This window comes from Hylaeus volcanicus, chromosome 5 (genome assembly GCF_026283585.1).
Source record: "Hylaeus volcanicus isolate JK05 chromosome 5, UHH_iyHylVolc1.0_haploid, whole genome shotgun sequence".
NCBI classification, from domain to species: Eukaryota; Metazoa; Arthropoda; class Insecta; order Hymenoptera; family Colletidae; genus Hylaeus; species Hylaeus volcanicus.
Window position 1 is genome coordinate 13,228,761 of NC_071980.1, and position 19,546 is coordinate 13,248,306.

General features: G+C 33.9%; 3 protein-coding genes across 4 annotated transcripts; 1 reads left to right on the forward strand and 2 right to left on the reverse strand.

The window, feature by feature from the left end:
• Window positions 1-1,385: 1,385 nt before the first annotated feature.
• Window positions 1,386-3,903, reverse strand: LOC128876631 (pinin-like). 2 transcript variants are annotated; one of them, XM_054123152.1, is made up of 6 exons: window positions 3,784-3,903; window positions 3,523-3,705; window positions 2,986-3,178; window positions 2,729-2,902; window positions 2,335-2,629; window positions 1,386-2,259 (listed from the first exon to the last, which is right to left on the reverse strand). In XM_054123152.1, exons 2-6 carry the CDS (start codon window positions 3,681-3,683, stop codon window positions 1,943-1,945), a joined length of 1,140 nt encoding a protein of 379 aa, XP_053979127.1. In that variant the 5' UTR covers window positions 3,684-3,705; window positions 3,784-3,903; the 3' UTR covers window positions 1,386-1,942. The 2 variants fall into 2 exon arrangements, with proteins under 2 accessions (XP_053979127.1, XP_053979126.1); XM_054123151.1 differs by lacking the exon at window positions 3,784-3,903 and having other exon boundaries at window positions 3,523-3,775.
• Window positions 3,904-9,287: 5,384 nt separating this feature from the next.
• Window positions 9,288-18,201, forward strand: LOC128877583 (DNA polymerase epsilon catalytic subunit 1). The gene is made up of 27 exons (XM_054124998.1): window positions 9,288-9,572; window positions 9,639-9,759; window positions 9,841-10,059; window positions 10,130-10,362; window positions 10,440-10,680; window positions 10,768-11,084; window positions 11,165-11,411; window positions 11,476-12,028; window positions 12,117-12,558; window positions 12,624-12,861; window positions 12,922-13,275; window positions 13,343-13,557; window positions 13,621-13,804; window positions 13,877-14,422; window positions 14,513-14,754; window positions 14,829-15,033; window positions 15,104-15,279; window positions 15,357-15,526; window positions 15,612-15,948; window positions 16,025-16,214; window positions 16,281-16,447; window positions 16,525-16,813; window positions 16,891-16,992; window positions 17,063-17,334; window positions 17,397-17,529; window positions 17,600-17,811; window positions 17,879-18,201. The coding sequence occupies exons 1-27, from the start codon at window positions 9,487-9,489 to the stop codon at window positions 18,186-18,188; spliced, it is 6,801 nt and encodes a 2,266-aa protein (XP_053980973.1). The 5' UTR covers window positions 9,288-9,486; the 3' UTR covers window positions 18,189-18,201.
• Window positions 18,202-18,310: 109 nt separating this feature from the next.
• On the reverse strand, window positions 18,311-19,362 carry LOC128877585 (ATP synthase-coupling factor 6, mitochondrial). The gene is made up of 4 exons (XM_054125006.1): window positions 19,229-19,362; window positions 18,743-18,890; window positions 18,534-18,664; window positions 18,311-18,455 (listed from the first exon to the last, which is right to left on the reverse strand). The coding sequence occupies exons 2-4, from the start codon at window positions 18,883-18,885 to the stop codon at window positions 18,421-18,423; spliced, it is 309 nt and encodes a 102-aa protein (XP_053980981.1). The 5' UTR covers window positions 18,886-18,890; window positions 19,229-19,362; the 3' UTR covers window positions 18,311-18,420.
• Window positions 19,363-19,546: the final 184 nt, after the last annotated feature.

Sequence of the window (19,546 nt, forward strand, 5' to 3'; positions counted from 1 at the left end):
CCCTCCTGCCCTCGAATATTACCGGGAAGATAGAAAGTCTCAGAGAATCTGCCGGCGGAGCGTCCAAACCGCGTTCCTCGTGTAAATTGGTTAACGAATTGCCGCGCTTAATCACGTTTCTTACCGACTGTTCCTTTTTCTGTCGCAAGACAAGGCAGCTACGAGGAAAATTTCATTGGAAAAGATGGCCAATAGAAATATCTATCGATCTATTGGCGATGCGTATTCGTTCACTATGAAATATAATTTCATCCCATAATTGAAATTCTAAGTGTTACTCAACAAGTAACTGATAAAAAGTTATTTATCTTTTATATTTCACATGTTATTCGAAATTGAATCTAGATAAGAATTTTGCCCATTTCTGTACTTTGCGAAGTATTGAAATTCGATCGTTGGCTCGTGAACCTGGAAACCAACGAAATATTAAAAATAGAAATAATTATATCGATATAAATACAAATTTTACTTACAGAAGTTTCCAGCTCTCTGAATAATTAATAATGTTGTTACTCTGGTATTAATAGATTAATTGCAGTATTTGCACTTTCGATCGAGTTGAACCGTTTCTGAAATACCTATCGACGGTGTATACTTATCGATAGAGAAATGCGAACGCTTGGAAATATCGAACCACATTTTACGCGATTTTTTTTTGTTTTAAATGTCGTATTTAATGAAAAAGATATGAATGTATCGTAAATAACGATTACATTGATATCAAGGAGAGAAAATTAATTAATATGACAAGTTGCAGGTACATAATGGATTGATCCCATCGCTAGCTCTGCTGCGTTCATGATTTGCTTGGAATTTCTGGATAAGTAGCGACTAATTTTACAACGTGCACGCACCAAGATCATCCGAAAGAACGCAAGAGAAATGCGTCGAGGATGGCCGCTGCCTTAAACAGATACATGTACCTAATTTGTCATATTCAACTTGAACTAAACAGTCAGGAAATTATAATTGTGTAAAAATTGTCGGTGTTCAACTTTACGATTAATTTTATTGCAGTTACGTAAAATTTATAAAGGAATAATTACGAAACAAGAGTCAAATAAAGCGAAAATAATCAAATTTTCATAAAAGGTTCTGTTGTAAATTTACTTCTGCGAGCTTTTTACTTTTTCATAGGTTCTTTAATTCTTATTTCCAATTTATAAAGAATAGACAAGGATTCTTGTTCCGTCTTGCAAGGCAGGAAAGGTCGATCTTTGCGAAACTCGAATGCTTATTAATATTGCTATGCAGAAAAATTACCCGTGTTCTTTTACCCTCATTGATACGCGACGAATTCTCTTGATGTCATGCTTAATTAGAAGAACGGAGATGTACAAATTCGTATAAGAATTTGGACTACGCTACATCACCAGGAGACACGCTCGAGGTTTATATCTATATATTTTATTTGATCATACACGTAAAGCATTAAATTCGTTTAATGCTCTTCTTTCTCGCATATGTATTAAAAGACATACTGATACAAAGAAAACGATGAACAGACTATTATACATAATTTTCCAATCGAAACAAATTTCGAATTGTCTTATGGTATGCTATCGACATACTTACTTCTTCACCGGACTGTTTTGTTCTACTCGATGAGTGGTAATCATTTAAATGACACACTACGATAACCATAATACAAATATGCAACATTTAAAAAATAGGGAATTTCAGTAAACTGCAACTAACCTCTTATGTCTATGGAAAATTTGAACGACACCCGTCGATCGACGCTTGATGAAGAAATGAGTATGCGATACGACGAAGGGAATGAATTTGTATCCGTATGAGAACAAGTAGAAAGTGAAATTTTCTCAAAAATTGTAAAAGTTATCCACACGCATAAAGTATCGAGTAAGAAAAACTCCATTTCCTTTTTCGTTGGACCATCCAATGTACGTAATATGTACAAGCGTCGTAAGTACATTTAATACTAGCCATTATTCTCGTCCTTTATTTCATTTACTTGTACTTCCTCCGTTTTTTCAACTTCTTTCGATATATCGCAGTTTTCGACCTTCTCGGGTTTCACCGAAATATTCTCGGGTTCTTCGTTAGTCTCCGATTCCGAATTCTTTTCCGGATTCGGATCACAGTTTTCTTCCCCTTCTTCTACCGACTGCTGAACTTCAGCGGTCGCATTTAGCGATGCGGACCCATCAAAGTTCTGTTGATGCTTTCCAAGACCTACTTGTACCTCTATTAATTCGAGTTCTTCGACCAATGCTTTTTCCCTTCTTTCAATTTCCTCTGTAACACAAAATAATAACAAAAAGTAATGATTTTCTGCTTACCGTAAGCAACGCTCGTTACAAAAATACGCACCATGAAGTTCTTTTGCTGATTGAGTTAGGAGAACGTCGGTCTGCGGATGTTTACGCTTCGGTGCATAATAAATAGGAGGTTGCGCACGCGTTTTTATAAACGAAGCAAGTGGTAACTGCGCAGCACGCCAATCCTGAAATTGTCGACTACGCGCCAACTTTGCCTCCAACGCTCGTACTTCTGCTAATTGTCGTTTGCGTGACAAAAACAGTTGTTGCCTTTCTCTTCGCAATTCTTCTTTTTCTCTTCTCCGAGCCTCCTCAACTCTCGCTTCTACTTCTGCTTTTTTATCTTCCTATACAATGTAATCCATAATTAATAAATACTGCCCAATCAAATCTGCGTGTTACAATGCGAAAATCTAGACATTCATTAATATCAATGAAAGGTGTACCTTTGCTTTAAGTTTAGTTTCCTCTTGACGAAATTTCTGTAGTGTACCTAAAAGAGCTCCAAACATTCGCTTATTTCTTTGCCGACTCCGTTCATCTGTCCTTTCTCGCCTGATTACTTCCTGTCGAGATGGAATTTCTCGTGGGGTTGCTATTATTCGCGAAGATACAGCTGGCTAAAGTAGATATTTAACAATATTATTTGAAGTGATGCATTAAAAATGATAAATGATAATAAGTATATGTAATATAATCATACTTTGAAAATAGTATCATCTTCATCTGCACTATCATCATTATTGGAAGGAACGCGTGCACTTAAACGACTGAAAACTGTTTTTGGTTCCCCATTTGAACCTTGCCATCTTCGTTTTCCACCAGTTACATCATTGTTGACAAAATCAGATGCAATACGTCGTCTATCTTCTTGTAATGGCCTCTTTTGTGTCAGCCTATTAAAATTGAATTGCAAATTAATGTATGAACAATTATACACAATAAATCAATGACATTGCTTAGACTAACAACTCTACTTGGCTTAACCAGTTTAACGTAAATTAAAAAAATTAGCACATGAATTTACTATTATATTGCTGAATTGTTACAAATAAATGCAATGAAATTGTGTGAAATGTAATGAAATGGTCGAAGCGTACGAGAACTAGGTTATGTTTATAGACAACAGTGTTTTATTCATTGATCAATGAAATTATGGAATAAGATATATTCTGCAGGGTGTATACATTTTTCTGAGGTATTTTAGGAACGTTTACAGAAGAATTATTATGAATTTAACCTTGGTGGTGGTTGTACTGGTCCGTTTTCTCCATCAGGAAGATCCCGGCCCAAGATTTTTCGAATACTCCGATCAAGCCCTCGAAGACCATCTCGAGCTGCTTCTAATTGTGCTTCTAACCTGTCAGCCCCCCAGGCCTCTTGTGGATCTAATTTTCTCATCTATTTAAATTAGCCACGTTCACTGAAATCGCAAAACTAATTTATTTAACAGGTCACAACGATTGTTGTCGAACCGCATCACTGTCGTGGAGCCACCTACAATTTCGTTTCCTTTTTCCTAATCGATAATCCTCGGGAATTTTTCTTTATGTTTGTAGATCATGAATCTCTAGTAAGTTTCTCATGACGCCAAACAATCGAATTCAGTCGTAGAGTACATATAACTACCAAGAATAATCGAATAATTAATTATTATTTAATACTTTTTAACAAAGAAATAAATCACTAAATCACTATTTGAGGGGGTGAACTAACAAATTTTGTCTCAAACATAGTAGCAATCAATTACTAAACTATACTAATACTGGTTTTTATACTAATGGCGCCATCAGTGGGAAAACGCCCAAATTTGTAGTAAATACTTCCCACCACCGCTATTAAATGGCGCTGCTAGCTAAAGCGTCGATAATTATTGCTTCTTCAAATAACTCATAAAAATTATAAATTCGAAACACTCAGAAGTGTTATGAACCAAAGGATCGCATTAATTATGCATTTATAAAAAATACAGAATAAATGATTAAAAGTATCAGTGACGTCATCTTACAGAAGCAGAGGAAACTGTTTTCAGTACAAACTTGGGCGTTTTACCACCGATGGCGCCATTGGTACTAAAACCAGTATTAGTATAGTTCAATAATTAGCTACAACTAAAAGACGGTCACTATGTATGGGAACAAAAAATTTCTAAGCTAACCCGTTCACCCATAACCTTTTTAAAGGCACCAGTATTTATAACATTCACGTTTAACGTTTTCGAGAGTAAACTTGGATACATTAAACCACATCTTATATTTCAAATATCATATACATAGATGTATTAATTAAAATGTATTAAAGTTGAAGACTAGAATAGATATATCTTTAGACCTTATAAAATCTAAAAATAATCATCCCTCTCTTATACATGTATAATAGTGATTCTAAGTGAATTCTAAAACTGCATATTTTCATTTACTTGTAAACAAGAAACATTGCAGCTATTAGCTCATATTATTTGGTATGCAATTGATAATGTCATCTGACCCTTACTGGCGATGCAGTTAGCAATTACATACTTCAAATAATATAGAGGGCCCAGATCTCACCACGTGGAGGTTGCTGCATATGGAAGCCCAAAAATTTTGGTGGCCAAGACAAAACCACATCCTAGCCACACTTCCTTAATCTAGGTTTTGTACCTGCCACCCTGACATGCACTAATAAAAATAGAAAAAAACATTATGCAACCAACAAGCCACTTATGTAATAATGTACTTAATTAACACCACAAGTACCAAGAGAAATGGATACATATTACACAAAGACTCTATGCAATAATCTACTTAATTAACACCACAAGTATCAAGAGAAATGCATACATATTATACAAAGAATCCATGCAATAATCTACTTAATTAACACTGATGTAGTACTACGTGTGTGATAGGAAAGGAAGATGGGGAAAATACATTGATCAATGTAATTAGTTTACTGTTTGTCTGTCTTGTCGTTAAATACTAACTGTTTCTAGCTAATTGAGCGCTCAAATTTAAATATTATATATAATAACTTAATACAGAATGGCTAATATGTATAATTAATCACTATCGTATTTTTCTTATATCTACTTACGCTTTTCTTACAAATATGTTATAAATCTAATTGTGTCAACACATCCAGCCTCCGGTGATGTTCGATGAAGTGCAAGAAGAATTTCTGAAGCATGAACTGGAACATACTAAACAGAATTTGATAAAGTTTGGTTTTTCAGACACACCAGTTCAAGTTCTGTATTTAATTGGTTTTGACCATTCCTCTTCAAGACGAATATCGTCTCTGAAACATAAACTTGTTCAATAGATTAAAATATATACATATACAAATCAAAATATGAAAGCTGAGAAGAATATTTTATGGTGCAAACGTACACACATAAATTACTCGATATGAAAATCATTGCCAATCGTAGTAAAATTGAAATAGAAAGAAGTTCAATTTAAATTTTGAGTTTCGAGACACGAATACTTTGAAAATAAATTTGAATCAGAAATGAACTGCGTCTTAACGCCAAGAAAAAAAAGTTTAAAAGATTAACAGTATTATTTTATAATAATTTAAGCAAAAGTGAGAAATAACTTTCCGTAACGACTCTACTCTTAGTTGAAAGAATAATAACGAACACAGATAATATCGACTCTAGTCAGAGTTTTCATATTGATACGAAGCATCGAATTGCATTTGCGTACTCTTTTAGTGTAAGCTTTTTACTCGTTATGAAATTGGATAACGATCGCGAGCAAATTTTGATTATGCAACAAATTTTCAATATTTCCGGAAATATTCTCTACATTCTTACTTCAAAATTCTTGGAAGTTAACGGCAATTAAAAGATAGACTATATCGCGTGACAATTCTAATAATGAATATTCACTAATAATATCAAACATCAAATAGTTAATTGACTCTATCATCATCATCATCATTATCGTACTACTGATAAGATAGTAATTTTGAAATATATAAAATATGTAACTAGGAAAGTACCCAGATAGCACAGGGACGTCTTATAAGACGTCAATAATATATTATGGTTCATAACAGTGAAACAATTCAACCTTATGTTAAATAAAATATACCCGATATGATTAGACATTATACATAGCAATTAGAAGCTAAATTGACTCTAAATACTATTTAAAAACGGACGCGATATATAACTCGAAGCAATTGAAACAATCCTAACAAACGAACGCGATTCATATCTTCATACGCAACACTAAAACAAAACGCGAATTGCCCAATTGACACGCAATGATATCCCACGTTGGGGTACATGACCCAAAGAAACAAACTACTACAACTACAGGCGAGTACAGTGACAAAATAGTAATAGTAATTACTCCCCATCTTCGAATTCGAATTCGAAGATGGAGAGCCATTCGTTGCAGCCCTTTCTTGCGACAATTTGTCAGGACCACTTCGGCATACAGCCTCTTCTTTCTTCGGACGCATTGTCCCATCTGAAACTTATAGCTATGGTCGAGATTCAGTGCAATACGTAGACGTTCAACCACACGTGAACCACACGTGAACCATACGTCTAGAACCTCGAGGGAACCTGATCACGACCGCGACCGCGAAGCAACGACTCAGAGAGTCGAGACCCGAGGAATCGAGAGCAGATTCGAAAACAAACGGACAGAAGCTCCGTTTGCATCGTCATTGCAACGATTTCTCAAATCCACCTACAGGTGCAGACCCATCACATACGCGCGCGACCTACCCAACTAAAGTGACGAGATCTGCCCTGGACCCTACCTACTGGGATTTAACATACACACCAGAAGTTACCTACCTACCTAACCCTATATTTAAAAATGCCAAAACAATCACACCAACACATACGTTCAAACATCCTCGTTCAAGGTCCTCGGGCGCGACCTAAACTAGAGAGGTGTCCCGGGACACCTCCGACACCCGAGGATACCATACATAACATTCACACTCTAAATTTAGAGTACATACCTTAAGGTACGTACCAGTTCCTGAAATCGACTGACAAAGGCTAGCGACCATTGCGTATATCTAAATATTATATATAAATATTTATACGCGATACTTTAAGGTGATGCAATCATTAAAAATTATATACAGGTTCATCAATTTATAATTGTCGTCCTGTTATACAAGTAAGATTGGCAAGCTACTTTTTATATATATTCAATCGAGTACTTATTACAATTATCACCATATGCAATATGAAAATATGTATTTAATAAAACAATTAATCGTGAAATAATTCATTGTATATAAAAGTTTGACGTTAAAGTTTGGTATTGTGAAATAACACAGTACAGTAGAAATCTGGTATTAATACCACAGTACAGTAAAAGTCTGGTATTAATAAATACCACTCTGATTGTAGATTATAAGAAATTCTTAACCGACGCACTTCCACATCCTAACCACACACACACATGTGGAAAGTACGCCGGCGCCGGTGCACGAATACGTTTGCACAAAGTCAGTCGCTCATATAAAAATGGATTAATATTACAGATTAAGTCATCGTGCCCATTGCCTTCGCTCATCCAAGTAGCACCTGGGCACGTGAATGAGTTCAGACAACGAATACTGATGGATTAAACCTGAAAATCCTGAGCTTGAAAGAGTAATTAAGTAATTATAATTATCTAATTACTAGGTTCTATTATATTTAGGTTAGGTTCTATTATAATAGAACCTAAGCGGGCTAGCATCTTTTCGTTAAGTATTATTTTATTTTTAAATAAAATGACTCGACTTTTACTAAGTAAAAATTCAAAATTGAAAAATAAGTATGCATTAAGTTGAACAAATTTAATTATGAAAAAGAATGAGTTTAATCAAAATTGAGTTAATTCTAAAAAAAATATTATTAGCATGACTACAATAATATAAATTACTTAAAAATTTCAAGATTCGTATTTATCTCCTAACAGGTGACTCCCTTGCAAAAGGATATTTTTAAATTCGAAAAAGTACAAATCATATTACTTTGGCGCAGGAATCGACCTATCGCGAAGCGTGCTTTTTGTACATATCGACAAATTTTAAACGGAAAGAATTTATACTTACTACTGTACACGTTCAAATAGAAATAGAATTTGAATGTGTAGTTTGAAAAATTTACAAAGAAACAAATATTTCAATAATGTAAATTGAATCATATAGTATTTATTGAATTTTAATTCAATACTATCAGCAAATTGTGTTTATTAATAAACACAAATATTTCGAGACTAAATTCGTTTAAAAAATAGTATTATATATAAAAATTAATATTTTATTAATAGAAAACGCGAAGTACAAAAAGACCCTGTCCTACACTTATAAATAAAACAGAAAACGTTTACTATTCACGAGTATGCCAAGCAATGCATACCCGCAATAATTATCGACTCTTTAGCTAGCAGCGTCATCTAATAGCAATAGTGGGAAATATTTACTACTAACTTGGGCGTTTTCCCACTGATGGCGCCATTGGTACAAAAACTAGTATTAGTATAGTTTAGTAATTGACTGCTACTATATTTGAGACAAAATTTGTTAGTTCACCCCCTCAGAGAGTGATTTAGTGATTTATTTCTTTGTTAAAAAGTATTAAATAATAATTAATTATTCGATTATTCTTGGTAGTTATATGTACCCTACGACTGAATTCGATTGTTTGGCGTCATAAGAAACTTACTAGAAATTCATGATCTACAAACATAAAGAAAAATTCCCGAGGATTATCGATTAGGAAAAAGGAAACGAAATTGTAGGTGGTTCCACGACAGTGATGCGGTCTGTTGGTATGAAAATGATAGTTACACTCCGCTCAATGTACGAAGAGTAGGCTTGAGCGGTCTATGTATCTACTATATGGTCGAAGGTTGTCTGTCTTCAACCTATCTTTCTTTGTCTTTGTTCGTTTACTCTGTCTGTTATCGGTTTTTGTTTCCAATGCCGACGACCAATCAGAAACGAAGCACGTGTAGTACTATCCTGGAGGATCACTAGTATATAGTAACATAGTATGATAGTACTGATAGGATCTACTGGCGTCGCCAATTTGGCGGGCAAATTACAACCTGTTCTTGTTGTGTTCGAAAACCGTTGTGCCTTCATACATAACAACAATTTTCGATAATATTCTTTACACTATTTGTTGATGTTTGCATTAGTTATTACAGGGGATAATACGAATTGTTATCTATGTGACTAACAATTACGCAACATGACAAGTTTGCAAAATACTGGAAGATATAGGGCTGATAGGTCAAGTCTAAAAAATGACCAGAGTCAGGAAGGAAAATCATCACGGTATAATATTTTTAATTTGAAATGTAAATTTCAATTTCATTGTATTGTTATTTTTATACTTTTTAGAGAGACCTCAGGAGGAAGATTAAAGGAAGTCAATGAAAATATTAGAATAGACGGTTTATATGGATTCCACAGGGTAGCCGATGTAAAAGAAAGAACAGGTTTTCTGATTAATATGCATGCAGTAAGTTAAAATATACTAAGTATCATTTAATCAAATCACTCTGTGGTATTGCTCTTTAAATTATATTAATATTTGTTACAGACAGAAATTATAGAAGATGATAAAAGATTGTTCAGTGGGGTAGATTATTATTTCCTAGAAGAAGATTGTACTAGATTTAAGATCTCGTATCCATATTGTCCATATTTTTATATTTTATGTAGAAAAGATTCGCACGAAGAAACCTCTACTGGTTTAAATAAAAAATATAGTGGTCTTATACAGAAAGTAGAAACGCTTTATAAGGAAGATCTTGACCTGGTATGATCTAATTGAAATGATTTGAAAAATGTTTAAGAGGATAATGCGGTATTTTTATTCTTTTCCTTAGCCAAACCATTTGATTGGTCTAAAACAAAAATACATGAAACTATCTTTTGCCAATACTTTGGACTTGGCTAAAGTGAAACGAGATATCATGAAAGCTGTAAAAGCAAACAGAGAACGAGAAAAAAATCATACCTTCTACACAGATATGTTATCAAACGTGTTAAATCCTGATCAAGTAGTGGTAAATTCCAAAAGGCAAATTATAGATTTTATGGATAATATTCTTGACATAAGGTATGTTTCATAATATGATACTGTTTTGCATTTAATAATGTTTGTGCTCTTCTGTAATGAGATATTTATTATTGTAGAGAATATGATGTACCACATCATGTACGAATCTCTATAGACAAGAAAATTTTTTGTGGTAGTTGGTACTCAGTAAAAACAAGAGGAAACGAAGTGCCAATTATTACAAAGAGGGAAGACATGATTGAACCTCCAGATCCCATTGTGCTGGCTTATGATATTGAAACTACAAAGCTTCCTTTAAAATTTCCTGATGCTAATACAGACCAAATCATGATGATATCATACATGATTGATGGACAAGTATTTATTTTTTCATAGAAGTATTATTGACAATTTAATATTTGACGTAAGACTATTACCTACTACACGCACCATATTTAATTTTAGGGCTATTTAATAACGAATAGAGAAATAATTTCAAGCGACATCGAAGATTTTGAGTATACCCCGAAACCGGAATTCGAGGGTCTTTTTACTGTTTTCAATGAACCTAATGAAAAAGCGACGATTAAAAAGTTTTTTGACCACATTAACGACATTCGACCACACATATTTGTAACATATAACGGTGATTTTTTCGATTGGCCATTTGTAGAAACCAGAGCAGCATTCCATAATATGGACATGAAGGATCGGATTGGTTTCTCAAAAAATCGCGATGGAGTTTATGCTTGTAGGCCAGCTATGCATATGGATTGCTTAAGGTATTACATGGTTTATGAAATTAATTTTGTTTTGAAAATCATACAAAGTATTGGTTTTAATTTTGAATTTTTAATAATAGTTGGGTAAGGCGCGATTCATACTTACCAGTTGGTTCTCAAAACCTGAAAGCTGTTGCAAAAGCTAAACTAAGATATGATCCAGTAGAACTGGATCCTGAAGATATGTGTAGATTAGCATCCGAGGAACCAGCAACTCTTGCAAACTATTCAGTCTCTGATGCAGTTGCAACATATTATCTTTATTATAAATACGTTCACCCTTTTATATTTGCATTGTGCACTATCATTCCCATGGAACCAGACGAAGTAAGTTGTTCACGTAAAATGTAACGCGTAATGTACGATTAAAATGATGTTTATTCATGTACAGGTACTTAGGAAGGGATCCGGTACATTATGCGAATCTCTTTTGATGGTAGAAGCCTTTCGAGCTAATATTATATTTCCAAATAAACAAGAAACAGAGTTAAGCAAATTTACTAAAGATGGCCATTTACTGGATCAAGAAACATACGTAGGAGGACACGTGGAGGCCTTAGAGTCTGGGGTTTTCAGAGCTGATATTCCATGCCGTTTTAAGATAGAGACTAGTGCGGTAGATGAACTAATAAATGGCGTTGAGAATGCTCTGACGCATGCCATTCAAGAAGAAGAAAAAGTACCCATAGATATGGTCACGAACTTTAACGAAGTGGTCGAGGAAATCAAAGTTAAATTGGAGGCCCTGAGAAGTCAGCCTTTAAGATTAGAAAATCCTGTGATTTACCATTTAGATGTCGGTGCCATGTATCCAAACATTATTTTAACTAATCGTTTACAACCATCCGCGATGGTAAATGAAACCGTTTGCGCTGCGTGCGATTACAACAAACCAGCAGCTCTTTGTCAGAGGAACATGAAGTGGATGTGGAGAGGAGAATATTGTAAGACGAAGAAAAGACACTTGAAACACTTGAAAAGACATTAATAGGATTCACTATAGTAAACGTATACTTTTCTTTCAAATTTCAGTGGCTGCAAGCTTAAGCGAATACCAAAGAATACAACAACAGCTGGAAACCGAAAAGTTTCCACCGAAATTTCCTGGCGGTCCCCGTCGAGCTTATCATGAATTGTCTCATGAAGAACAAGCTGCATACGAGAAAAAGAGACTTACGGAATATTGTAAAAAAGCATATAAGAAAGTTAAAGTTACAAGAACGGAGGAGAGAACACAAACGATTTGTCAGAAAGAGAATTCGTTTTACGTTGACACTGTCAGAGCGTTCAGAGATAGAAGATACGAATACAAAGCGCTTACTAAAGTTGCGAAGCAACAAGTAGCGGCAGCGGTAGCAAAGGGCGACGCGGGTGATATTAAATCGGCTAAGAGTCGAGAAGTACTCTATGATTCTTTGCAACTTGCCCACAAATGTATTTTAAATTCTTTCTATGGTTACGTTATGAGAAAGGGGTATGTATGCATTACACATTGATCCTCGCGTTTAGAACTATTGACGTGGTTTCTTCGTATTCCAGATCCCGATGGTTCAGTATGGAAATGGGCGGTATAGTATGTTACACAGGAGCACATATCATCATGAAAGCTAGAGAAATTATAGAAAAAGTTGGCCGTCCATTGGAATTAGATACCGATGGTATTTGGTGCGTATTGCCTGCATCTTTCCCCGATAACGTGGTCGTCCACACCACTCATCCAAAGAAGTCGAAGCTTGCAATATCTTATCCGAACGCTATCCTTAATTTTATGGTGAAGGTAAGCTAATCTTGGAATATCTAGTTCATTTTAAACTATTCTCTGTGATTTTATTTGTAGGACCAATTCACTAATGACGTGTATCATGAACTTGTTAATCCTGAAAATTTAACATATAAAATTAGAAGCGAAAATTCTATATTTTTCGAAGTGGACGGTCCTTACTTGGCTATGGTACTGCCTGCCGCAAAAGAAGAAGGAAAAAGATTAAAGAAGCGATACGCGGTCTTTAATTTTGACGGCTCTTTGGCCGAATTGAAAGGGTTTGAAGTGAAGAGAAGGGGTGAACTTCAATTGATCAAAATTTTCCAGACTTCTGTGTTTGAATCTTTCTTGAAGGGCAGCACGCTGGAAGAGTGCTACGCGTCAGTGGCTAAAGATGCAGATTATTGGCTCGATATTTTGTATAGCAAGGTGAATACAAATATTCTTAATTGTGCCAAATTTGTTCTATTATTAACTGATTGTAAACAAAATTTAGTGTTCAGATATGCCGGATTCGGAACTATTCGAACTTATATCCGAAAATAAATCGATGTCGCGTAAACTAGAAGAGTACGGAGAGCAAAAGTCTACGTCCATTTCCACTGCTAAAAGACTGGCCGAGTTCTTAGGTGATCAAATGGTGAAAGATGCTGGTCTAGCATGTAAATACATCATTGCTAATAAACCTCAGGGTGCACCAGTTACGGAACGGTAATAATAAAAGTTCATTCTTTACGCTACATTATATTAAACCATGAATTTGTTACACTGCAGAGCAATACCATTAGCCATTTTTCAATCGGAACCAACTATAAGAAGGCATTATTTGCGTAAATGGTTAAAGGATCCTGGCTTACAAAGTGATGATATACGGCAAATTTTAGATTGGAGTTATTACATTGAAAGACTTGGAAATACTATTCAAAAGATTATCACCATTCCAGCGGCAATGCAAGGAGTACTTATTATTCTTCTTGTGTAAAATTACAATTATTAATTTTTTGTATTTACGTATATATCTTTCTTCCAGCTTCACAATCCTGTACCTAGAGTAAAGCATCCAGACTGGCTGCACAAAAAAGTAATGGAGAAGAGCGCAACGCATAAACAGAAGAAAATAACAGATATATTTTCAGCAGCACCAAGAGATCAAGAATATAATAATGATGACCAAGAGCCGGGTCCATCTAGTTCTCGTGATATTGAAGATATAGCGGGCGGAGAACAGATATTTAAGCATCCAATGCCAGTCGTTAATAAAAGGAAAAGACAATTTTCAGATGAAAATAAAGATGATGACATCGATAAGAACTGGAAAGATGTTTTGGGTTCGCCACCATCAATGGGAACGACAATCGAAGAAAGGCTGAAGTGGTTAGAATTCCATAAACAAAAATGGGCCCATCAAGCTAAGCAAAGAGGCCAACGACAAAAAAATAAAAGAAGTAAAACATCAATGGACGACGACAATACTGCTAGTTGGGCCGTTAAAAGAAATACCAAAACAGCTACTTTAGGTGGTTTCTTGAGACAAGCTCAGAATAAATTACTTACCAGGGCCTGGCAAATTATTCAAGTAAGAATGTGTTTATTAAGCGTATTACATTTCCATAGATGGGAAATGTATATATACACATCTATATGAATAATTCATTGTTTCGTTTAGATATCAGAGACAAAAGAGCCTGGTCTATTTCGGTTGTGGGTATTGGTCGACCAAGATCTTCATCAGTTACGCCTCGTAGTGCCTCGTATATTTTACGTGAATACTCGTAAACCAAAACCTGATCCGGAACCTGGTAAAAAGGTGTCTTGGACGAAAAGCTCTAAAATTTTACCGCGATCACGACCTGTTCACAACTTATATCGATACTCAGTCCCAGAAGCGCAATATCTACAGCACAGTCAGTAAGTTACATTTATTAAATTTATTTTTAATTCTTACATTAAAATATTTTCTAACACATTTAATTTATTTAAAGAGAGCTTCTAGAAGATTTAAGTAAACCAGAAATTGAAGGAATTTATGAGACTCAAATGACATTAGAGTTTAGAGCTATTCTTCAGTTAGGGTGTATATGCACAGTAGATCGCAAGGCGGCACGTCATATAGCGGATGGTGCAGATACATTCAACTTAAATCAATTAGAATTTAAGAGTATCGCTATACAACCATACCTTAAGAATGTAATGTATTTTTATTTTCGTACTATATCGTGATTTAGAGATTGGAAAGAGAATGTCTCCTTTATCTTAGGTTCATGAAATTAATTACGTTTTCCTGTATCATCATTGGAGTTCAAATCATCAAAGAGCATTGTGGGGGCTTTTCCTAAATACGAGCAAGAGAGCTCATATATTTGTGTTAGACAAAGTTTCGTCGAACCAAATGGCTAATTTAAACACATTATACGTCGAAGAACGGAAGACAGCGTAAGATTGATGAATTCTATTATATATGAATAATACTTCTGCTATATTGATAATGTTATGAGTTGACTATTTGGTAGTGTATCAATGAGCGGGGAAGACAAAGTAAAGACTTTGCCGGAATCAATGCAATTCGTAATGAGATTTGAAACAAATTTTCAACAAGTATGTCGTGTTCTGCAAGCAGCTATAACTGCATATAAAAATGAAGGACACGGTGCAACGATATTTATTACTCAAACTGCTCTCGGTAAATTTTAGTGGAACTCCACGCATCGTATTTCATAATTTGTGTAGTTTAAAAATAATTTTTTTATGTTGCTTTTTTGACATAGATAAAACAATATTACTGTCTCATATGCCATTACTCAACGATTTTCCAATGATTAATACTCATGTGCAAGATATTGAAGACTTATACAGTACACTGGAGTGGCAAAAAGTTGGTGCAAAAATAATGATACGTCACTATTTCAAGAGTCAACAAATTGTCGAATTGATGGCAGAACAATGTAGATATTTTCATGCGCCTATTGGAAATATTCCCGCAGATCCCACCCTCTTTGGTGCTGACTTATTTTATGCTAGAAACTTACAGAAAAGTAACTTTGTGTTATGGTGTTCTCCAACAGAGAAGCCAGATTTAGGAGGCAGTGAAAATGACGATAATAGGTAGTAATTATATTTGATTATATTTGAATCTATTACAAATTTTTTTTCTTTTTTTTTTTAATGGGATTGTTTGCAGACTATTGACAGACTTTGAAGAAAGTACACACTGTGCTGCAAATAATTCTGGCACATATTCCAGTATATGCATTGAATTAGAATTAGAAAGTTTAGCAGTGAATACGTTGTTACAATACCATCATATTCACGATGTCGATGGAACTAGCTCCTTTGTTGCATTTCATAATCAGCAACTAACGTCTGTTCAAGTAAGCAAAGCTCTTTTATCTAAGAGAAATTAAATGATATAATTCTATAAAACCACATTATCATAGGACATGGCAACAGGCGATCCTATGACAAGTGTAATTCCAAGTTACGATGAAACTGCACTTTGCAGTCCTGCATTTAAAGCATTGCGAAGTATGGTCAATGCATGGCTATTGGATATTTCGGTTTATAAGAATGTATTTGCAGATTATCAAATTATTCACTTCTATCGGTGATTATAGACCTACGAACTTTTTACGCTGCGTGCATATTACATTTATCGTTTATTATAAATTTGTATTTCTCCAGATGGTTGCGTTCGCCAAATGCTATACTTTACGATCCTGCTTTGAGGAGAACCTTACATTGTTACATGAAAAAATTATTCATACAATTATTGGCTGAATTTAAAACGCTGGGTTCTATTATCATCTTTGCGAATTTTAATAAAATCATTTTATGTACGAAAAAAAGAACAGTAAGTGATGCATTCAGTTACGTGGAATTCGTTGCACAAACAATACGTAATAAAGAAATCTTTCACGGTATTGAAATTAGTTTTGACCAGTGTTGGGAATATTTAATATGGCTTGATATGGTAAGTAACGCGATGTCATGTATATTATAATAAAAAATATTTGATTGTATAGCTAAAGATATTGTGGAAATTAATAGCATAATCACGGTGGCGTGCAAGGAAAATTACCAAATCATTTGAGAGAACATATAGATACTGTTGAAGAAGATGTCGAGGAGGGTGATGATAACGAAGAAACAGTAGGTATTCTCGTAATTGTTTTATGTTATTGGGTTACAATTTTCCTAATCAATGTTTATTTTTATTAAGCTCGGAATAGTAATGAAGTGGAATTTGATGGAATGTCTTCCCAAAGATGCTGGATGTCAATCGAGTTTTTGTGCCTTAATAGCAGGGTACATAAATGCGATTTATGAATTTATGTCTGAGAATGAAGAATTTAGTTCTAGTGCAAGACCTAGGAGAGTGTCAACTAGCTTAAGCCAAAGTATATCAGCGCAGCTGGGGTTGGGTTCACTGAAAAATACTGCGGATTTTGCAAAAACACTTATATCAGGAGACATGTCTCAAAAGCTTTTCCAGTGAGTGTTATTTCATTTTCTAAATAATAAATGTTTCTATGTTAATCTTGAATATGTTGCAGAATTGTTCAGAAAATATACAAGAAAATTCCGGAGAAAGTATTAACAGCCCAAGAATATCCGAACTTGGATTTGGATGGTAAAGAGAGTAAGAAAATTAATCCTGCTTTGGAGCTAGTTAAAGCAATATGCAAGGTACGTAAATGCAAATGGATTATATTAAATAATTGTATATATTAAATATATATATTAAATTTGATTGCAGGTTTTATCTCTAGATAAAGAAGTTGAAAACGAAGTATATACCATGAGAACAAATTTATTACGATTAATCAAAATTAGTGGTTATAGTGATGAATCCGAATGGAAAGACCCGTGTATATCGCTAATCTTACCAGAAATTATTTGTAAGTCGTGTAATCACACAAGAGATATTGATCTTTGTAAGGATAATATGTGTATTATGGAGAATAACAGGTATGTATTACTAAGCAATGTTTATTTAATACTTTGTGTATTTCACTTCATGATTCTATTTGTGCAGATATATATGGAAATGTCCTGTTTGTAAAATGAGCTATGATAACGAAGAAATAGAGTTCCTTCTGACAGATGTGTTATATCGCAAGAATATGGGTTATATGTTACAAGATTTACAATGTCGAAAATGCCACGAAATTAAAAGAGAAAATATGAATGACCTCTGTTCCTGTTCTGGGGATTTTAAAACTTTAATTTCCAGAAATGAAATAGTAAAGTTCGTTAAGTTATGCAAGTCCGTCGCTAGGAAGTGTAATATGGAAACGCTAATGGAAATAGTCGAAAGTACAAAACTTTTTCTAGATTCTAAATAGTTCTGAAAATCTTATATATTTTAACCTCTTGCTCATTTTAAATTAGTAAGTTGTTTCTTTTTTTTTGTTCCTAATTTAATGAATTAATTATTCTATATTAAGGATGATGTAATTTAATATACTTTCATTTATAATTTTACATATATTTGTATTTTTACAACTGATAACTTAATTTTAAATATAACAATTTGATTACAGATGTTCTAATTGCATATACAGTTTCATTAATCCATTAGTTTTTAATTGAACTGACATCAATCACTGGTTCTGAAATTAAATTTTGTTTGTGTCTTAAATAATATACAATATATTGTTTTATGGTATTATTAATATTGGCATATGTACCTTTAAATTGGAAAGTAGGAAACTGTGACATTTGATTCCTGTCTGAACCACCATATTGTTTTGCAAGTCTCTCAAGTTCTGCTTGTCTTTCTTTCTCAATTTCAGGAGTGGGATCAACTAATTTTCCATTGCTAAATTTAATAATTTAATATTAAAGTTACATTTTACAGTTTGCCTTAACCAGTTTTTCGAAATCAGTAAGTACTTACGCGCTTTTCGATTTGTATTCACGAATTTTGTCGATGAATAGTTGCTGAATCGGATCACTAGCCTTTTGCAATGCTGGTGCAACAATGCCAATATTGCGCTTTAAAACCTTTGGTGCGCTAACAGCCAAACGCCTGGTAAGCATTTTGCCTAAAAAACAAATCAAATATAAATAATTCTAGTTCAGAATATAAAGAACAAATAATGACAAGTGACACAAGGAATATTGGGCTTACTAACTTTATAAAATAAGATTACATGGAATTACAGATTCAAACTCTTAAGTAAATAAAAAATTATAACAAATAATTTAATTCCTCTTACGTAATACAACATTATACAATACATAAATAGGTTATGTTCAGTTTGAAAAAGACGATATACAACACAATAAATTATAAACGGGAGACGTACAAATATTCACATTAATATCATTATATATATATAAATGTAAGTTGAAACCATTTTACCTAATACAAAATTCTTACCCTTTAATTAGTACACACTTGGACACAATTGCAATTCCTGGCAATACCAGTCAATAACAGCAACCGTAAAACATAGAATAGACTATAGAGTGACCACAAACTACGGTAAAAGTCACTTTCTATATGCCTCGTCGTGATTCGCCAAAATTCCAACGTACGTTCTAATTAATTTTAGATACTCTTTCCTGTTTTGAAATATTTAAAGGTAAATATTATTAAAAATCTTCAAGAAAAATATCAGTGAAAATATGAAATTATTAGTAAAAACTATCAATCATTCATTCTTGCAGCTACACGAGCTTCATGCTACATTCGCCC